The sequence below is a fragment of the Cervus canadensis genome, chromosome 18 (genome assembly GCF_019320065.1).
Source record: "Cervus canadensis isolate Bull #8, Minnesota chromosome 18, ASM1932006v1, whole genome shotgun sequence".
Lineage (NCBI taxonomy): Eukaryota > Metazoa > Chordata > Mammalia > Artiodactyla > Cervidae > Cervus > Cervus canadensis.
In genome coordinates, this window is record NC_057403.1 from 32,384,091 (window position 1) to 32,404,856 (window position 20,766).

At 51.1% G+C, this 20,766-nt stretch overlaps 1 protein-coding gene across 3 annotated transcripts; it reads right to left on the minus strand.

Moving 5' to 3' along the window:
- Positions 1-2,942: 2,942 nt before the first annotated feature.
- POP4 (POP4 homolog, ribonuclease P/MRP subunit) lies at positions 2,943-20,178 on the minus strand. Of its 3 annotated transcripts, XR_006263321.1 has the most exons (8): positions 19,933-20,178; positions 17,914-17,966; positions 16,063-16,286; positions 14,396-14,473; positions 14,183-14,244; positions 12,378-12,479; positions 4,323-4,592; positions 2,943-3,101 (listed from the first exon to the last, which is right to left on the minus strand). XR_006263321.1 is itself a non-coding variant. In XM_043435787.1 (7 exons), exons 1-7 carry the CDS (start codon positions 19,937-19,939, stop codon positions 4,510-4,512), a joined length of 609 nt encoding a protein of 202 aa, XP_043291722.1. In that variant the 5' UTR covers positions 19,940-20,178; the 3' UTR covers positions 2,943-4,509. The 3 variants fall into 3 exon arrangements, 2 of the variants coding, with proteins under 2 accessions (XP_043291722.1, XP_043291721.1); XM_043435787.1 differs by having other exon boundaries at positions 2,943-4,592; XM_043435786.1 differs by lacking the exons at positions 2,943-3,101; positions 4,323-4,592 and adding an exon at positions 10,926-11,433 and having other exon boundaries at positions 19,933-20,175.
- Between the last annotated feature and the right edge of the window lie 588 nt (positions 20,179-20,766).

Genomic DNA, 20,766 nt, shown 5'->3' on the forward strand with positions numbered 1-20,766 from the left:
CTTGACTGAGAGAACGTGTGGATTGCTGCTGCTATGAAGGGAGAATCTGTCTGAGCAGGCAGACAGCACAGAGCAAAGATATGACAAGAGAGAAAGGGATCTGAAGACATTGTTTCATTTGGATCAAACCATTCTTGAAGGCAGTTCTACTCTGACCTTTCAATTATGGGGTACAATAAATTCCCTTTTTGTTTCACCAGTTTGAGTTGGGTTTTCTGTTACTTTCAACCAAAATAGCCCCAGCTGATGCACTCAGTGGTCACAGGCCAAGTCAGTGATTCCTGGAACTGCAGCTCAGAGACCTTGTATGCATGGGACCAAAGTGGAGAAGACTCACCCACCTCAGTGCTCCTGAGCCAGAGCAGACCATTGGGTTCCACAGAGGTGTGGATGAATTAGGAGAATGAAAACGGCGTAAGAAACTGGAGCTGAAGTCCAGCTCCAATCCTGATAATCTCTAATACCCTTTGCTTCTCCCTCACTCCTCTGAACACCATTTTCTTGTTTACATGCCTTCACTGTCCCTTGTACCAGGTGTTGGTGCAGAGCTCCCTAACATGGACCCAATTCAGTGTTCCTTGTGCCTGGAGACCTCTGTTTTCACATAGAACTAAGCAAAATGTGAGGAAATAAAGTTTCCTGACTTCATTATAATAAAAGGTGCAATTTGCTTTGGTATTTTATTCCATAATTTATTCTTTTTTCAAAAAAGAAAAGAATGATCATCACCACCTGCTAACATTGATTCTTTGAAGTTTTTGGAATAGACTTTTTAAAAACATTTGCCCAAATTGTCCTCTGCAAGGCATGCTTGGATATGTGCTGGCCTGCAGGTGGGTCACTGGGTAAAGTGTTCAAGAGATGCTTTTCAGAAGCACAGTCCTGCCACAGAGATGGCCTTGAGATGATCCATGGTTTAGCACCTGGCTAAACCAGCTGTCGGTGCACTAGCTGGCACCCACCCTCATTCACTCCCCGGGCACCTGCACGGAGCCTGCTTTGTGCTGAGCCCTGGGACTCAGAGTGGGTTTCTCAGAGCTCACGGTCAAGGAGGCAGGTGTGTGTTTATAACACCTGTAGAGGGTCGTGACAAATCCCAGACCCTAGTATCTGGACTAAGGGGCACCTAGCCCAGTCTATCGGACCTGGGTGGAGCTGTGATCACCCTGGAGACCTGGGCCACATGTCTGCAATGGCGAGGTGCAGCTTATTCCAAAGTCCCAGCTCTAAGACTGATTCTTTTTTTTTTTTTTCGGATTGGTTCTTGATGCTCATGAACTATCCATTCAGCAGTAGAAAGAGCCAGGATAGAGCAAATCTTAATGAGACTTACTGCGCCTGGCCCTCTTCACTTCTTACAACACAGGGGAGACAGTCCTACTGTACAGAGAGGAAGTCCTGACTCTCAGAGGCCAGGTGACTTGCCCAAGGCCACGCTGCTGGGGAGTGTCTCAGTTGGGATCTGAACCCAGATTTTTCTACCACTGATTAAAAACTTGCAGATGCCAGGGCCCTACCCCTAAGGCATTCTGGCTTAATTTTGGGAAGGTGAGGTCTTGCCTTTGGAACTATTCTGGAAGCTCCCTAGATGGTTGAAATGTGCAGCCAGGATCGAGCAGCCACTGATCTGGACACAGGTTCTTCTGAAGAGAGGCCAGCCCCAACCCATCCTGTGTGCCACCCATGACTGGGGCAGGGAAGTGTGGGCAGCCACTGCAAGGCCCAGCCATCACTACAGGGTGGGGACAGACCTGTGGGCTTTGTTCTCTAGCACTGGTGGAAGGGGATCAACTAAGGCAAGGTGGTCTGGGAAGGCCTTCCTGATATGGTGGCATCTAGTGTGCTCCCTACCCTCAGGAGCTAAAAGGAGCCAGACAGCGAACAGGAAAGTCCATCCTGGTAGATTTGCTTGGGATTGCACAGTCTGGGCAAAACCTGGACAGGTTGGTCCCCTAGTCTGGAGGTGGGGGTGAGGTGAAGCTGGAGGGAGGCAGGAATTTTAGGATTTCATTCTCTGTTTAGTGTTTCTGGGAGAAACATTCCTTGGTCTCCCTGCAGGAAGGCCTAGGAAGTGTTGCCACTGGGTTTCAGGGAACAGTTGAGCCTCTGGGTCTGAGAAAAAAGAACCTAGGTGGGAGTGTCTCTCTCATCTGATTTGGGGCCTTGAGACTGAGCTTCCTCAGTTCTTGGGGCCAATTAGCCCTCTGTCTTCATTATTTAAGGCCATGACTTACCTGTTACTCCACAAAGTCAGAATGGGGCTGCCACCATAAATGCCCCTGGAATGGGGCCCGGGTGGCTGGCAGAGCCTCCTCCGAGAAACATCAGCCTCAGTGAGCGGACGGTAACTATCATTTACATTAATTAGGCAGCCGGATAATAGGATGTTCAATAGTTATTACAGCCTGTAAATTCTGCAGCAAACACCGCCAGGAGCCAGGAGCTGGCAGGGGCTCCTACTTTGCAAAAATCAGTCCTGTTCTTACCCTGGCAAGCAACACCAGGGCTTTAAATTCAGGGGGAAAGGGAGTCTTTATCAAATTCCAGAAGAATAGCTGATGTCAGGAGAGAGGCCTACCCATGTGATCCAGCCAGCACTGTGCGATCCTGGGTGGATTAATCTCAAGTGTCCTTGGCCAGCAAACAGGTGACCAGTGCCAAGGCTCCACCAAGAGTGTTGGCTCGGGGTGGGGGGGCAGCTTGGACAAGTGACAGCTCCTGTGTGTTTGAAAGAAGAGACCACATATTGTGGGAACTCTCCACATTTGGGGGTGATATGCACAGTAAGTGGAGTAGGAAATGGCAACCCACTTCAGTATCCTAGCCTGGAAAATGCCATGGACAGAGGAGTCTGTCGGGCTACAGTCCACGGGGTCGCAAATTTAGTCGGACACAACTAAGCGACTCAGCATACTGAGCACACACACACACACACACATAAATCTTTCCTAAATTATTTATTTGACTGTGTTGGGTCTTCGCTGCGGCACATGGTCTCTTTGATGCAAAGCATGGGCTTCTCTCCAGTTGTGGCGTGGAGGCCTAATTTCCCTGCGGCACGTGCAGCTTAGTTCTCCAACCAGAGGTCAAAGCCACATCCCCTGCATTGGAAGGCAGATTCTCAACCACTGGACCTCCAGGGAAGTCCCACAGAGTAAATCTTACTCACTGTGCCTTATTTGTGACGCTTATTTTACAGATGGGGACACAGACACTGCAAAGGTGGTGGCTTGCCTACGCGACAGAGCCAAAGCAGGGAAGGACATCTCAGAAGAGTGCCCACACCACTCCCTGTTCTTGGTCCAGCTTTCCCATCTTCCTCTTCATTTCCTGCTGCCCAGGGGTTCCTGCTTCATTCCCCACCTGCCCACTGGCGCTTTCTTGCCCGAGACAGCCCACCTGCAGCCTCCTCCTGCCTCCTTGGTCCTGCTGGCCGTGCTCCAGCCCTCCACTTACAGCCTGGCTGGCTGAGGCCACCCTCTGCTTATTGACCTGTAAGGTTCCACCTTACAGGTCATGAGGCTGTGAATGGAGACTCAGGTGGCGGCTCGTGTGGGAGGCTTGTGAACACAAGGCCTTGTCTGTGGGGAGTTGTGTGCACCCTTCAAACCTGCTTTTGTGTATCCCTGAGGCTGGCACTCTGGTCCCTCACAGGCACAGCCTCCATGCTGGTCTTCCAGGCCTGGCCCCGGCCAGCTCCAGCTCACCCCTGTCTCCTTTCCTCCCTCGACCCTGGCTTCCCGCTGCCCTGCCCAGTGTCCAAAGCCTCCGGCTGCGGTCAGTACTCTTCCCCTGCCCACGCCCCTCTGCCTGCCCCCAGTTCCTCTGTAGGAGGTTCCTCTGCCTGCCTGGTTCCAGCTCAGCCCTCTGGCCTCATCATAAGGTCAGGTCCCCAGGGAAGCCTGCTCCACCTCCAGACCTACCAGCTTCCCCTGGTAGGTCCTGTTTTCCACCCCTGCCACCCCACTCTGCAGCCCCCATGATAACCGTTCCCACCACTCGCTGTCTGTCACACCCGCTAGAGCTTCTCATGGGTGGGGATGAGGACATCTGTGGTGATCACACCCTAGTAACAGCACTGCTGACTTCTTGGTCATGGAAGTCCAGGGCAGAGAGACAGAGCACATATTTTGAGAGGGAGGTATTAAAACTGTAAAGTTGGTGACACGCCCCATTTCTCAGGACTTTGAGTTTCCTCGCTTTCAATCCATGATCCTTGAGCAAGAGCTGTTAGGGCAACCCAGCTACCATCAAGAAAACAGGACTTCCAGGGAGATGCTTAACTTGCAGAAACATATGTAGCACCCACATGATAGACTCACACACAGAAAGGACACAGATCCAAAATCCATAGCCCTGCGAGTTATCAGACAGCAAATGCAAATCATGTTTCCAGTCCCCAGGCCACGGTGTCCCATCTTCTGTGGGCTAGGCGTCAACCACCACCTCAGGCTCAAATCATGTTGTCACATCTCCTGCAGGGGCCCTGCAGGGACAGGCCCTCCTCCCTCAGAAGGTCCTGTTCACAGGGCTGGAACTTATCATGGCTTCTCTTGCACATAGAGGAGCTGAGTGGTGTTTCAGGTGGCAAGCTGGAAAATGAACAAGCCCTGATTGGTAGTGTGGTCTAAATATTCCCACCATGGCTGGTCTCGAGTTGCCGACGTGAATGGTATAGTGAAGCTGGAAAGAGGCACATGTCAACCCTCCCAGGCTCGGGACCCCTCCAGCACACCTCAGGCCTAGGGTCTGTGCTGTTGTGAGCAGCATCACAGTCACACACTTTCTGGGGAGACAGAGGGCAACTGAGGATGCTTTCCATCTCACACCACTGCAGGGCAAGCTTCCACTGAACGGGAGGGCAGGGCCATAGGCAGCTCCATCTGCAACATCATTTCTCTCCCCTTTCTTCTGGCAGAGGATGCACGTTAATTTGTGTAGATTAAATAAAGCTACCTTGAACACACTGTTTTTTTCACGTCCTTTGTGGCTGAACCTGCAAGTCAAGAGTAAGCTGGACCTTGAGTTTGAGTTTCCTGATTGATTACTGAGCTTCTTGAGCTCAGCACCCTCTCAGGCCGGGTCACCTGCACCAGCCGCACCTGCTCCCACTCACACCCTGGGCTCCAGCGTGTGACGCTGGAAAGCGCAGAGGCACGCTGGCCACACACCCTGCACATCACAGCTGCTCCTGAAGTGTAAGTGCATCTGGCTGAGTAGACGGAAGGGCAGGCCCGATGACGCAGGGCATCACTGCTGCCTGGGATGCCTGCCAGCGTGGAAGGTGTGGAGCCTGCGGGTCCCAGGACACAGTTCTGCTCTGCCGTGGACAGGCTGTGGCAGTGGTTGGTGGGGTATTGTCTGAGCTGGAGAGGGGCATGGCCAGTATCACAGCTGCTGTGTGCCAACCCTTATCCATCATCAGGCCACACTCTTGGCTGCTTGCCTTTTTTTTTTTTTTTGGTCAGACAGCAACTACTTAACTCAACACTTACGTGCAACTTAGTGTTCTAGATTGCATTGAGGAAACAATGGTTATGATGGCAAACGAGACAGGCAAAGTCCTGGTGTTCATGGGGCTCATATTCTAGTAGAAGGAGATGACAGTAAATAACAGGCAAGACTGTTAGATACTAAGAAATGCTACAGAAAATGTAAGATGGACTCATACGAGAGAGGGGCTGGTGTGGGGCTGCTCAGAGGAGGCCACTCTGAGGGAGGCCAGTTGTGGGGAGCTGAATACATAGGAGGGGCTGCCTTGTGGTTGCAAGTCCAAGGGAAGAGCGTCCCAGGCTGCGTGACAGGTGCCCACCCTGAGTAGGGCAGAGCTCTGCAGAGAAGGCGTGGGGCTGGGACACTGGGGAGGTGGGCTAGGCCAGGGCTGGAGGGGGCCCCGATGACCCTGGTCGGAAGCTGGCTTTAATTCAAAGAGCACTGGGAAGTTTCCCTGTGGGTGTTGAGCAGAAGGGCGGTGAGATCTGAGTCATGCTTCACAAAGGTCAGGTCGGCTGTGGTGGGGCCCCACGTGGAGGCGGGGGCGGGGGGCGGGGGGTAGGGAGGGGCTGTGGCTGTTGGTTGAGATGAGAGCAGGTGGGAGCTGGGAGATGGCAAGGAGGCTGGAAGGAGGGCCACCAAGCACTTTATGGGAGATTGGTTGGGGGGCATGAATGCAAGAGAGGATGATGCCTGGGTTTCTGGCTTAAGTCATGGGACAGCCAGGAGGCCATTCGCTGAGGTGGGAGCAGAGGAAAGTCAGTAGTTCTGTGTCCTGCCATATCAGGCTGGGGTGGGGGGCACTGGAGCTTTCAATGGGCACTTGTGTTCATTCCCTCACGGAACACCTGTTAGGGTTCACTGTTTCTACATCACTGGGGAGACAGCAGAGATCAGGACAAAGATGTCCTTCAAAAGTTCACACTGGAAGGGGTGGGGAGGCAGACAATGATACAGTTACAGATTTCGGTCTGGGGTTAGGAGGAAGCTAGGCTGCCAATATGATTTTGAGGGTCAAGTGTATTTGAAGTTGTGGATGAGACCAGCTACAGAGCAAATGCAGAAGAGTCCAAAGCTGGAGTTCAGGGCTTAACCAACATTTGGAAGTTTGGAACAGGATGAGAATCCATGAAAGAACACTTGAGAAGGTGTGGCCAGGGAGGCAGGAGGAAAGTCAGGGAGTGTGGGGCTACAGAGGTGTTTCAAGAGGCAGGGAATGGTTAGTCATGACAAAAGTTGATGAGAGATGAAGTAAGAGAGAACTGACTACTGATTTTGGGAAGCTATAGCTCGTTTAAGTGAGAGCTGTTCGGTGACGCGGAGGGGCCAAAAGTAATAGAATGTTTTCCTCTCATCCCATTTCATCCTATTCCGCCCCCCCATTCCTGCCAATCCTGCCCTGTGCTAGAGGGTGCCACCTCTCCCGATCCACACAGCTATGGTATCTAGTGAGAATCTCTGGGTGAGTCCCTCCTTCCTCCATTTTCTTCCCACATCCAGGAGCTGTCTGAAGGACCCGGTCAGCAAATGTTTTCTGTGAAAGGTATATGAAGCGGGCAGAGCAGGACAGTGCTCCTGAGAACTGCCTCCGATGGCTTCCCTCTTTGGGCAGAGCTGACCAGGACACAGAATGGTTGAGCTGTGCCTGGGGCCTTGTCCATTGTGGACCCTGCTGGGGACGCCAGCATCAACACTCCATCTCTGTGTCTGTCTACTTAGCAATGCTTGTCCTTCACAGCTCAGGAAAAATTACCAAGAATGTTATTGACTCTAATTTTAATTTGTCTAGCACTCTTGTTAATGATGTCTATTTAAGACATCCATTAAAGGCCCATGAGGTTAATTAAATGGACAATTCCAATACAGTTCTATTAGAACCCCCTCTATTAAATTAATATTATAGACATTTAACAGATGTCTTAATTAGACATTATAGTTAAGAAATGCAAACTAAATTAGAACTAAAGCCATTGTCCAGAAAGAAAGCTTTTTACCGTAATTTATGGCTTTTGGGGGGAATGCTCATGTTTACTCTTCAGAACCTGAGAGATCAGTCATTTGACAACCTTTTCCAGCACTCAGAAAGCGCCATCCCGAGAGGCCCAAATCTTAAATCACAGTCCAGATGTCAGAGCTGGGAAAGACTTCAGATACCATCTGGAGTCCAGCATCCTCAAACATCAATGATTGGAGGAACCAGCTGGGGTCTTAGAGAAACAGAAAGCTGTCTGGGCTCCACCCATGGAGTCTGATCGCAGCCCAAGATCTGGCTGCTTTTGACACATATCCTGCAGATTCTCGCACAGGCAGTGCCAGAATCCCACTTCAGGAAGCCCTGATCTAGTCTCAAGGCCACACTTGACAGATAGTGACACTGAGGCCTTGGAAGACTTCGGAACTGGGTGACTGGATCAGCACAATTCCACAGCCTGCCCGGATGCAGCAGAACTTTTCTAGCAGCTCTCACCATCTCTCCCCTCCTGCTGCCCTCTGGGCAGGGGATTTCCTGGGTCCTTCATGTAGGCCCTGCAGGCCCCACTGAGCCTGTGTGACCACGCTCTTAACATCCCACAAATGCCTGGATCCAGAGCCACCTCCAGGGTGCCTCCCTTGCCCACCCCGCCCACCTGTGTGTTCATTTCCTTTCCCAACCAGACTCTGCCTGGCCCCAAGAGGGCTTGGGAAGAGGAGCTGTTTGCAGAAATGTAAGAGAAGCTGGAACCCTCTGAGCTCCTGGTATTGGAGGGAGCAGCTGAACTGAAGTTCCATGAGCAAATCCTGGAATCCTGTGGTGATGGGAGCTCAGGGTCCAGCAGCTGGGTTGGATGAACTGGCTAATGGTCCAAGCACCCCATGGAGTGGTGTGGGAAGGCCGGGCCAGGCCAGTATCTGAGGATGTGGGTCAGGATACAGGATACAACTAGTCTGTCCCAGCTGGGACACCTCCATAGCTGTTATGGACTGAATCATGTTCTCTCCAGATTCCTCTGTTGAACCTCTGAGCCTTTAAGGAGGTAATTAAAGTTAAACAAGCTTAGGAAGGTGGAGCTTTAATTCCATAAGACTGGTGTCTTTATAGAGGAAGAGATATCAGCGATCTCCCCTCACCTCTCCCTGAGTGCACACAGGTCATCTGAGGACACAGTGATGTGGCCAAGGAGAAAGCTCTTACCAGACAGCAACCCCGACAGCACCTTAACCTTGGACGTCCAGCCTCCAGAACAATGAGAAAAGAAATGTCTGTTGATTAAGCTGCCTCCCTGCAGCACTGTTATGGCAGGCTGGGCTAATAAGGCACGGCCCACACTGTCCCTTACCCTCCAGGTGCTGCATCCTTTTCCTGCCCTAGAGGCACTGGCCTGTCCTCTGCAGGCCCCGCACTGTGGCTGTGTCCTGCTCAGAACTGGCCTAGGGGATGTAAAGGGCCTGGGGCCCACTCGCTCTTAGGGGGACAATGGGTCACTGTACCCGTCTCCTGTCTCGTCCCGTGGTGTTAACTGTTCTGTTGCTTCACAGGCCTCTTGGGGCACAGGGTTCTCCCCTGCATGAAGGCTTATACACAAGGCAGATTTTGCTGTGTCTCACAGGTAGCCTCCATGTCCAAGGCCCCAGCTCTGCTGGAGCTCTGCTCCCTGGGCAGTGGAGATGGGAGAGACTGGACTGCAAAGTACTACACCGCCCTCCAAGACAAGCCCTGTGCTGCAGCCATGGGGACGGCGGGCCCCGCGCCCCTGCCTGTGGCAGCATTTAGTACGGGTTCATCGGGATCGCTCACTCACAGTCAGCACCCAGCCCGGCCTGGGCCCCCCTCACCCCGTCCCCTGCCTTTGAGGATGGCATGGTCCATGGGGCACAGGGCCTAATGGTCCCTAGGGACAGAAGGGTCTCCCAGAAACAGGCAGCACAGCAGCAGCAGCTTCGTGGCAGGTGAGCGTTCTCACCGAGTCTCCTTGGGGAGGGGGAGAGGTCTACAAACAAAACAGCCACTCACATGGAAACTTGAGTCTGCGCCAAGTGAAAAACAGATTTCACATGGCAATTGGTTCCAACAACTTTTCTGGAAAGCAACTGTATATTTACACAACATTGGCCGCCTTTTACACTGCAGAGGGGTGGGTAAGAGCAGTGGGATTTAGGAAGTGATAGCACCTACGCTGTTACCAGTGTGGCACTTTCCGACAGCCGGAAGAACAGAAGCCGTACTATGGGAAAGACAAGAGATTCCCTCAGGAAGCGGGAACCCAAGTAATAAAGGATGCACTCTTGAAGTATCTTCCCATCCTAAAGAACGTGGCTCTGGACTAGACTATAGGGTTCAAATCCCAGCTCGAGCGCTCTCAGGTGGTGAGAACCCAGGCAAGCCAGTGCTCTGACCCTGAGTGTCCCTGTGGCCACACCCAACGGCTGTCACTGGGTCAGGATGCCCTGTCTGAGGTGGTGCCGGGACTTGGGCTCCAAACCACAGGCAATGGCGGCTGGGCTGCGGAGAACACCCCAGGGGACTCAGACCCTCCTGGTAAGTGGGGGACACCACACACAGATGGAAGCAGGGTCGAGCTGCCAGGCATGTATGTCCGTGGGAGACTCTCGGCGGGCTCAGCCCTCAGGAGGCACAGCTAGGCCTTCTCGCTGTTCTCCAGTTGATGTGAAATCAGTGTTTACACTCCCCTTATCGTGTTTCTTGTCCCGTGTGGAGTCTGAGTGGGAAATGCTAAGAAAGCAAAGCTCTGGCATTGCTGCTTCTCTTGGTGTGGAAGAAAAAAGCATGTGAATTTGCCACCAGCTTGTCATCAGGAATGCTTCTGCCTTCACCTTGTTGACTGGCAAACACCTGCTTCTCAAAGGAAAGGGGTGATAGGGTCTCCTAAGCCACATGGCTTTTTCAATAGCACACCTGGAAGGCTGGTCCCCACCCTGTTCTCATTCGGCTGGTTTGTACTCAGGCCTGTGTAGAAGGGCCCCACCTACTGGCCCACGGGCACACTGCCCACAGGGCCAGGGTCAGACTGGAGAGCCATGCTTTTTGGCAGCAAAAATGGAACGAAGAGTCAACTAAGGCAGCACTGTTGGGGACTCAGGCTTTCCTAGCAGGTTAGACCTTGGGAAAGGCTGTAGTCTTGTTTTCCCTTCAGTCCACCTTCCTCTGGAGCCTGACAGACTCAGGAATTGAGAACACTCCATAGGCTTAAGCTTCCTGTACTGGAACTTTCTTCTGCTTTCTAGAAACAGCAAAGTGAACCTTGGTTAGGTCAAAGAGCTTGACAGAAGGCCTGATTTAAAGTGACCCATCAAAGATGCAGGTCACCACTAGCTAGTGAGACTCAGCGCCTCACCACACCGAGCGCAGAAGTAAAGGCAGGAGCCAGGGACGGCCTCAGGCCTCTCTCCCTCGTCCTGGCTGCGCTGCAGGAATCGCTCCTGTGGCCTGTTCACGCCCACACGCATGCTTTATTACACAGACTACTGACATAGCAAACAACATTCTGAAAACAGAAAAGTGTGAAAAAGAAAAACCAAACAAACTATTTGGGTCAACTTGTGTTACTCCTGGTGCTTTCTGCCAATCTTTTCTCTCCATGGGAGTAACAGAAAAACGAGAGCATCTGTAAAGACACATCCCTCTGGTCCCTGAATTCTGTGCTCAGTACAGTGTGCTTCTCCCCAGATGACTAAATGTCCTTAATGCTGATTTAAACTGGCTGGAAGTGGTCTATAACCAGAACTGGCCTGACCATCTCTTCCCTGAAAGGCGGATGTTTCCAGTCTTTGGCTGGCATAAATAATCCCCTTAGGCAGTAACAGCTCACAGGTCAATTGTTCCCTTGGCTTTGAACTTTTTTGCAGACCGCTCACTTGACCGCAGCTGGAATTTGCTACCATAAATGTAGGAAATAAAGCCATCGATCTCCACGGTGAACACACAGTTTTGCTTGGGGATAACTGAAAAAAAGTAAGAGAAAAAGGATAAGGAAAAAAATTCTAGCAGTAAGTTCACTTTTACGGAAACTATTATTCCCAAGATGTTTGTATTAGAAAATAAACAAAGCTATTAGGAAAGACATTAGGAAATGGAGGAACCCACAAAGGTAACAATACCAGGATGAAGGTGATGATTCTACCAGAAGGTCAATTTACTCACATTTTAAATGTAACTCAACACCTAGTTTTCAGGGTGAAAGGCCATGAACCAAACTCCCAGAATCAGAAACTCCCAGAAAAAGTGCCAGAAACAGGTCTTGCCACATAACTTGCAGACAGACTCATGGTTTTATGCTTCCTGGGGAAACTTGTACACCACTTTCTTAGGTTTAAAATGAGAGCAGAATATATAGGGAAATAGAAGCAAGCAGCAAGAAATCCAAGGGTCAAAAACAAAAGGAACAACCCCCACTGTGGTTTTGAAATCTCTGGATTTGTGGGCAAGGTGGGGGTGTGGGAATCCTGACAGACCAGGTGCTCCTCTGCCAGAGCGGTGAGCACAACGGGCAGATAAGCGAGATGCTTCCCTGCATCCCAGGGCGTGGGCTCTGGGAACTCCAGGGGCAGGCGCTGCCTTGGCTTCCTCCCTGCTACCTCTCTGGCTACAATCCTCTGGGAGGCAGCAGCCTTTGGGCAGGTGGAGGGTCCCAGTCCTGGAAACAGACCCAGGTGTCTGGAGGCACAGCCAAGCAACCCTTCCTTCCCTTGATCATTATCTGGCCACAGCAGTTGGGCTGACGAGTGTCTCAGGGAGAGCCTTGGGTGCCAGGATGGTCTCTGCAGGCTTGAGATGTAAAGTAGGCAGGGATCTGCTGACTCGAAAGGCCAAACTACCTTTAGAACCCTGAGGAAAGGGCCGGCGAGTTGGCTGGGGCGGCCACAGCCATGGCCATCCAGTCACGTACCTTTCAGGCGGTCTTCTTTAGTGATAATTTTGAAAACGTGCTTTGTTTCTTGTAAAAGGATCCCTGTAACACCCACATAGGAGGGGCACTTGGATTTTGTAACTGCAAAGGAAAAAGGCAGTTGAGGGCTCAGGCCTCTGTGCTATTAATGGAGCCACAGGCAGCCAGGCCTGTGGGGGATGAGGGCTCTGTTTCCAACCTTGAGCCAGCAGAGGAAGAAAGAGCAGCAGGCGGGGCGTGGTGAGGGGCAGCACTCCTATCCTAAGTGCTGGCTACTCAGCTGGGCATGGACAAGCCCAGGCTTCCCAGTCCCTTACTGGGGGCGTTAGGGCCTGTGCTGCTCTGATAGGGTGTCCTTCAGAGGGCGTGCTGCCACAGGGGTCCTAGGCAGGATTCTGGAGCCAAGGGGTCACATGTGTATCTAATACCACCAAGACCCACAGTTGGGTTGCTCTGGCAAGGCCAAGTCTCACTTATAGGACCTGAATGAATACCTGTTCACCATGGTCCTTCTGTAACCTCCCACGCTCTGGCCAGAACGGGAGGCCACTACACGTCACCCAGTAATGAGCTGCCCCCACGGCAGCAGGCCCTCGCCCCCTCCAGCCCACCCCCATGCAGTGAGCACATGGTCACTGGACGCCTGCCGTGTGTCTGGCACTGTCCTAGGTCAGTGCTGGGCACAGCAGTGAGAAGGGCAGTCCGGGTCCTGCTCTCAGGGGGCTGCTGTTCTATCGGGGGAGGGGTAATACACACAGACAACTGTAGTTTCTGATAGTGAGGAGTGCTACGAAAAAAACACAAGGGCAGGGTAATGGGGGAGAGGGGTCACCTTTAGTAATGGTAGACCCCTGGGAAGCAACATCTGAGTAGAGACCCAAATGATGAGAAAGAATCAGTCTGTGAGCACAAAGAACTCTCTGGACAGAGGGAAGAAGCAAATGCTAAGACCCTGAGCAGGGCCAGGCCTGGTGAGAAGCAGAAAGCTGGCCAGTGTGGTTAGACCTGCTGCCCAAGGAGAATGGACAGGCCGTTTGGACCACAGTAAAGAGGCAGAAGGGACACAACTTTTTCAGTTAAAAAAAAATCTCTCGTCTGGCTGCCTGGTCAGGGGAGGGCAGTGTGTTGGCAGGAAGAGGGTTAGGCAGCTTTGCAATAATCCAGGGGAGGAGGTAGTGGCTTAGATTTGGATGTTAGGGTGCGCTCATGCCTTGGAGGTGGGGATGATGAAAGAAGAAATGTGGATACTTCTTGGGTTTTCGGCCTGAACGACCAGCGTGAACAGTGCACCACTATCTATGGCCTCAGGAGTACTAAGTGGTATCACTGACAACGATCTCAGTGGCAACTGAGATGACAAAGACCAGGGGAAGGGCTGATCTGAGGAGAGGCCCAGAGTTCTATTTTGGATGTGTAAAGTTTACAATGTCCACTGCACATCTGGGTGGCTATATACAGTAGACAGTTGAATTCAAAGAGTTCAAGGGTAAGGTCTGTGCTGGAGATGACAACTTGGTGACTGTTGGTCCACAGCTGACATTTAAAACCACAGGACTGTTCAAGTGAGCAGGCTGTGTGTGAGCGCCAGCAGCTGCTGTGTCCTTTGGGGTACCAGCAGGGGTCTTTGTGTGGAGAAGGTACACAGAGATCATTTAAGAGTATCCAACAAGTGGTCAGAATTGACTAAGACATCTATGGTCATCTCCTAACCTAAGTGCTGGTGATGTGGGGATATCAGCAGTGAAAGGAACTGTCACTGAAGGATGGCTTGGGCATCCGGATGATGTGCTCTTTAAGCAAATTACCTGAAACAATAGCGCCGTGAAGATCTGCCTTTAGAAGCTTGGCCTGAATCATCTGTGGCTGCCTAAGAGGTAAATAGAAGCCTTCAATGTACACCATGATGGTAAATTCTGAAAGAAGTAAACAGGTCTACAGACTTCTGCAGCCAGGCAATGCTGATAGCAGGGTTCCTTGGGTTCTTCCCCAAAGGGCAAGGCCTCAGAATTGCGACTCACGTGTCTGGTTTGAGGCCGTTGCATAGATCCCGGATGTACTGTTTCCAGAGTTCATGTAGAGGGAGAAAAAGACTGTATCTGTGGCAAATTCAGAGAGAGGTAAAAAGTCAGGCAATGTGGCATATACAATATATGACAATGTAACATCCAAAGAGCACAGAGCATGGCTTGATGCCAAGGACCATGACCTGGATCACTGGGACCTGGGTGCAAATCCTAGTTCTACTTCCTATAACCGCACTGAAATCCAGTACTTTCACGTCTCAACTCTTAGTTTCCTCTCTGGTAGAATACTCTCAAGGCTAAGTTTTTGCTTATGAGAAGAGAAAGATGTTGCCTTCCTTTGCCCCTTCGTCTTTCCTGCTGGTTAGATGCAGCCGTGACAGCTGGAGCTCAGGCAGACGCCTTAGATAAAGATGGTGCAGCGGCAAGGACGCACCCAAGGCTGCACTCCGGGGTGTCTTGATGGCTGTGGAACTGCCTGCTTCACCAGCGCAGGATGGTATTCAACTGGACTTTTCACAGAGAAAAGAAGCCACTGCTACTGGCTTATTGTTTAAGTCACTGCTGTTTTGAGGTTTTCTGTCATAGGAAGCTGACCCAATAAGCCCTCAGTAAACAGGAGTTGCTGGTTGTCATAAGCCCACGTGCAAGGTGACAGGGCCTGTCTGGAGGGTGAGAAGTGGTGGGGTGCAGGGGAGGAAGCAGGTGAGAGGACCCCGAATGGGCCTTCCTGGTGCTTCATGAGGAATCCACTTAATGAAGCTACTGGCTAGAGAAAATGAGAACCTCAGGCTGAAACCCAAAGTGGACTCTATTGGTGGGGACACGGACGAGGCACACCAGGGGCAGGCAGCAGTCCCTTCCTCCTCCCAAAACCCAGCTGATTTTGTGAGGGGGCCATGAACAAAGTGACAGTCTCTGTCTTGGGGGATGTGGGAGGCTATCTGGCTACAGATCTTGGAGCCAAAGCATATGAACAGTCCTAAGACATGCAAATACAGAACTGTAGCCAAGGGATGGGGTGTCAGCTGGAGGGAGGAACATGTCCTCCCACAGAGAGTGATGTCTCTCTCAGAAACTTCTGAAACACATGGGCAGCACGTTCTTTGGCAAATAAAACCTCAATGGGTGAGTCTGTCTAGTGCTATTAAAAGCTACAGAGAGATATATGTTAAGAAGTATCAGTTCCTTTTGTTCTAAGAAAACTGTCGCCCTGTTGCCATGGGCGGCAGACTCACTTTTGGCACTGGCCTTATTAGTTAAGGATAGGACAGAAGCCAAATTCAAAAAGGTCTGAATTGGTAAAGGAAGGCTGCCCCCTTGTGGCAGAAATGGGAGAGGCTCTCTTAGCTTAAGTGGAGCAGGGGCTGCCTCGTTTCCCAAAGTGAAGTTGCTCAGTTGTGCCAGACTCTTTGCAACCTTACGGACTGTGGCCCACCAGGCTCCTCCGTCCATGGGCTTTTCCAGGCAAGAATACTGGAGTGGGTTGCCATTTCCTTCTCCAGGGGATCTTCCTGACCCAGGGATCGAACCTGGGTCTCCCACGTTGCAGGCAGACTCTTTACGGTCTGAGCCACCAGGGAATCCCCTAGCTTTCCAAATTCGTACTCAGTACCAGGTAGATCACGCTGCTGGGATGGAAAGGCAGGAGAAGGTCGCCATACCTCTGCTGCTCTGGTTTAATGTCAAAGAGCCGCAGCTCCCTCCTCTGCTTGGCAGAAAGGCCTTTAGATTTCTTTCTCTTTTCCTTTTGCTTCCGGTGAGTGAAGTACTCCAGGACAACGGCTTTGCGTTGCAGGTGGTCCTCTAGGGCTTGCTGGCTCATGCGGGGCATGCTCCGCCTCAGGAAGGCCTTCACGAAGGCCTCGGCCCGCTGGGCTCCCATGTGCTGCTTGGGGACAAGATGGTGAGATGCTGCTCTGGCTGGGACCACCCAGGCCCCCAGGCACTCCCACACACCACCACAACAGCAGGGGGGCCACCTTCACTGACCCACCTATCTACCCACCGAGGCCCACACAGCCTCTTGTTGGCCGAGTGTCCGCCAGCCCAGCTGGCCAGAAGTGAAAGCCACATTTAAATGTCAATTTGTGACTGCCACACAGATCAATCACCTCAGACTCCAACTTCCTACTCTACTTCTTTGAAGTTAGTTAAAAATAAAAACAAAAACCCACAGCAAAAAACCCAATGGATGAAAACATTGTATTTGGAAGAAAAGCCTTCTCTCATCCTTGGAAGGGAGGAAAGCCTGAGAAACGATAAGACAATAGTATTTAATCAATCATGATCAAATGAAGGCAAGCGATGGCCTCGAAGGAAATGATCCTAACACTAGGGAAAAACAGCATAATCAAGAACTCCAGGTTGGGCCCAGCTGCAGCACTTCTGACACTGGCCATATCATCAATACTCTTTATTGAGTCTTCAGCCTTGCGGACGTGGCATGACTACTCTCCTAACTGGTTCCGGCACTGCATGAAGAAAGACACTGTGAGCATACCTTAGCCCTGCGCGGTCACTCTTCCCACACACAGCAGAGCAGCGTGTGACTGTGACAGCACCTGCACTTAGAGAGGACTTCTGGGCAACCTAACTGTCAGGACTGCGTGTAATTCTTGAAAGAACATGCACTGCTGTCCCTCAAGTTGAAGTTCCACCAGTCTCTTCCTCATTCCAATGCCTCTGCCCACATGTTCGCCACACCCCTAGGGAGCACTGTACTGAGGTTCTCCCTCTTGGCAGGGCCATTTCCTGGACTTCTGTTGCACTAACTGGGCTGCAAACACCTTGGAGCTCATGTGTCAATAGTAATCAAGCTCTCATTTCATGGAGCAGTCATGGGCTTGGGGACAGGTGGGAGATGGGGATAAATGTGATATACACAATCTTCAAGGCTCCCCATAGTAAGGAGGGCCGTCAGCTTCAGTTCTGTGCTTTTAAATGCTAAGTAAAAATTCACTGTCATCACTATTACTATTGTAAGAGGACACTTGATTCTTTTTTTGTTTCTGACATTTGATTCTTTAAACACCTAAGTGGCCCGCCTCTCATGCAGAAGCCAAATAAAGGTATATCAGTCTTTCAAAATCTTGATTTCCTAAGTAACTCGCTCATATGAGTCACCAGTGAAGCTTCTGCCAAACTATGTTTGTAGCACCCAGATATGATCCCTAAATTACACTCATGAAATATGGTCTTCCCTCTTCAGGAGTGAAGGGGGCAGAGTAACAAGGTCAAATGACAGTGCTCACCATGACAGGTTTCAGGTGAGCACAGCCTGGTGTCCCCTACATGGTGAGGGGACACAGATCAAGAAGTCCCAGTTTACCAAACTTGACTCCGGGAAAGGAGGCCAGCAGAACAGACCTTGATTAAACCTAATATGTCTGCTGGAAACGTGAGAAGTCAACTGTGGGAAAGGACATCTAAAACAGCACTAAAGGTTAAGAAGCCACTGAGCCATCTTGGTCATCACCTCTGGTGCTCCCAGACCCCCTGCCCAAGCACTGTACCTGAACGTCGAACTCTTTTGCCTCCTTCTGAGAAAAGGCATGGTAGACGGCACCTAGGGGATTAAAACCAAAACAAAACACAAACACGGAAAGATCGATCCTGTTGGCTATGGCTAGAAAACCTAAGACTCTTCTAACTAGGAAAAGCACTTTGCTTATTGAGGGACAGAAGACGGGTGGTACAGAGAGCACAGCGCCAAAGCTTTCTCGGATGTCTACGGTCCTACCCTCCGGCCACATCCATCCTAGCAGTCCCAGCAGCGTGCTTTAAAACAGTGCTCCTCAAACATGAATGTGTGTCAGAATCTCTGGAATCTGTTGCTCTAGAACTTTAATAATGTATCTCATTTAAAAGTTATGTGACAGGGTTTTTCAGAATGAGGATAGTTGAAACTATTATGTTTTGTTTACTGTTTGATGTTTAAAAAAAGACTTTTCACATTTAGTATCAATGAAGCTGAGATGCATCATACAACCGATGGTGTCCTAAATTGATAAAATACCATAGAGCTTTCTTCAAGCTCAAAACACATACTGCTCAACATGGTTTCAACCTTCAAAAATTTTCACACTCTTGTTTCTTAATTTCTTCTGAAGAAGAAAACCACAGCATTGGGGACAGAATATGGGTGTGAATAGAATGAGACAAAGGCCTGGTTTAAGGGCCAAAGGACTAGAAAATATGGTTCACACTACACTCTAAATTCCATCCTGGCTCTGTTGTGCTTCCCTGAATACATTTGAACAAACAAACCAAGGTGGTTACAAGCTTCATATACAGAGTATGATTCTCCCTCAACTGGAAGACAGGGATTGAAATCTGTTTGTAGAAAGCAACTTGCAGGGTATGGAACCCCAGGAATGACTGCAACTGAAACAGGTGCCTAGCATTAAACCCAGAAGCCTTTTTTTTCCCTCCTATAACACACATCTAACAGTTATTGAGCCCTCAATACTTAACCATGCCCAATTAAAAGCTACGTACACTTTATCTCATACTTTCTGAATGAATATTTTAAAGGCATTATTATTCCTATTATATAGTCCCAGATGGCGCCAGTGGTAAAGAATTCGCCTGCCAATGCAGGAGACACAAAAGAAATGGGTTCAATCCCTGGGTTGGGAAGATCTCTTGGAGGAGGCAACCCACTCCAGTATTCTTGCTTGGAAAATCCCATGGACAGAGGAACCTGGTGGGCTACAGTCCATGGGGTTGCAAAGAGTCAGACATGACTACCCCGGCACACACACATTCCTATTAAGCACTGAGAAAATTGGAAGTTCAAATATGCTGAGACACTTAACTCGATCACGCAGATCGACAGGCAGAAGTGGAACTTAAAATCCAGTTTTAACGGTGTCACTCCCCTGCCTATATAAATTGCCTAGGGTGCTTGCTCACCTCCTCTCTGCTCAAACTCTCAAAGCCTTGGGTTAGTGGTATTGTTCCCCAGCGCGCTGTCTGCGCTTTACACCAGAAAAGGGCCGTTCACAGAACAGCTGGCTGGGCAGGCACCATTATCAGTACCTTCAGTTCAGTTCAGTCGCTCAGTCCTGTCCGACTCTTTGCGACCCCAATGACTGCAGTAGGCCAGGCTTCCCTGTCCATCACCAACTCCCAGAGCTTGCTCAAACTCATGTCCATTGAGTCGGTGATGCCATCCAACCGTTACAAAAGGGGAAAGCGGGTTGAAGAGAGGAAAAGGGCCTTGACCACGCCACCACGGGATATAGCAGCCAAGTCAGACCAAGGCCTTGGGCCCTCCTCTAGCACCACTCACCAGGGATCAGGGCAGCCCCCCTCCTCCGGCCCAGAGAACCCGACATCAGTTTCTAGTTCAGAGACTGCGCCAGGCCAATCGGGTCTCCTGGCCACAGTTACACTTCTAGAAGGCGGGACAATTCCCATGGCAGTTCCGTCCAGACTCCCCTGCAACCCTGTCACCCACCAATACCTAGACCTAGTCTCCGGCTAACACCCCACCCCTATCCAATTTCGTGGCCCTCAACCCGGCTTACTCGTCATTCTCTGACCGCTTCCGGTGCGCTCTGCTTACGTCTCCTTCAGGCGTCGCTCACTCTTTATCCGCCTCTACTTTCTTCAGCAGCCCTCGACCACTACAGCCTCTCTCGTCCAAGTTTGTGGCGCAGACGTTCCTTGTGCCCGAAGTCGCGCGGTAAGCAGGCTGACAGACCGACGACCTGCTTCCGGGAGCTGGAGTCCCGGGCTCCTGGCTCATGGGGTGGCGCGCCCGTGACGTCACCGACGTGCGCCGATTTAGGATGACGCCTGCGCCTTGGGGCTGACCCCGGCGCGCGGAGTTCTGCGGGCTGACAGAGTCCCTGTTTGATGGCGCTCTCTGCGTTTGTGTGTTTTGTAGGCGAGGGACTGCCAGAAGCAGTAGGGTTGGAGTTGGGGAGTGTGGAATGTTTGTGAAGTCCTGGAATAGAGGGAGATGAGTCGACTTGGAGAGAACGGAGGGAGGTTGGGGACGCGAGGAGGGTGGAAATGGGTTTGGGGGGGGTGGTGGTGGTGGAGGAAATGAGGTCCGTGCGATCCCTGCTCGCTACAGGGTCAGCGGAGGCACGGAAGTTGGGATAGGAGGTTCTTGTTTTGTCTCTGCTGGTAGCTAGCTGTGTGATCTCGCTTAAGGCACTTTCCATCTCGGGGCCTCACTTTTCCCGTGTACTGTGAGTGGGGTTGGGCTTGATGGTCTCTGGAATATTAGGTTCTGTCAATAAGGTAAAAGGCAAGGAATGGATTCTTATTGCCCTGGGGATGGGTTCAAGAAATGTGGCTGGAAGGCCTGGTGGAGATCTCTTACAAGAGACCCGATGGTGCACAGAATCGTG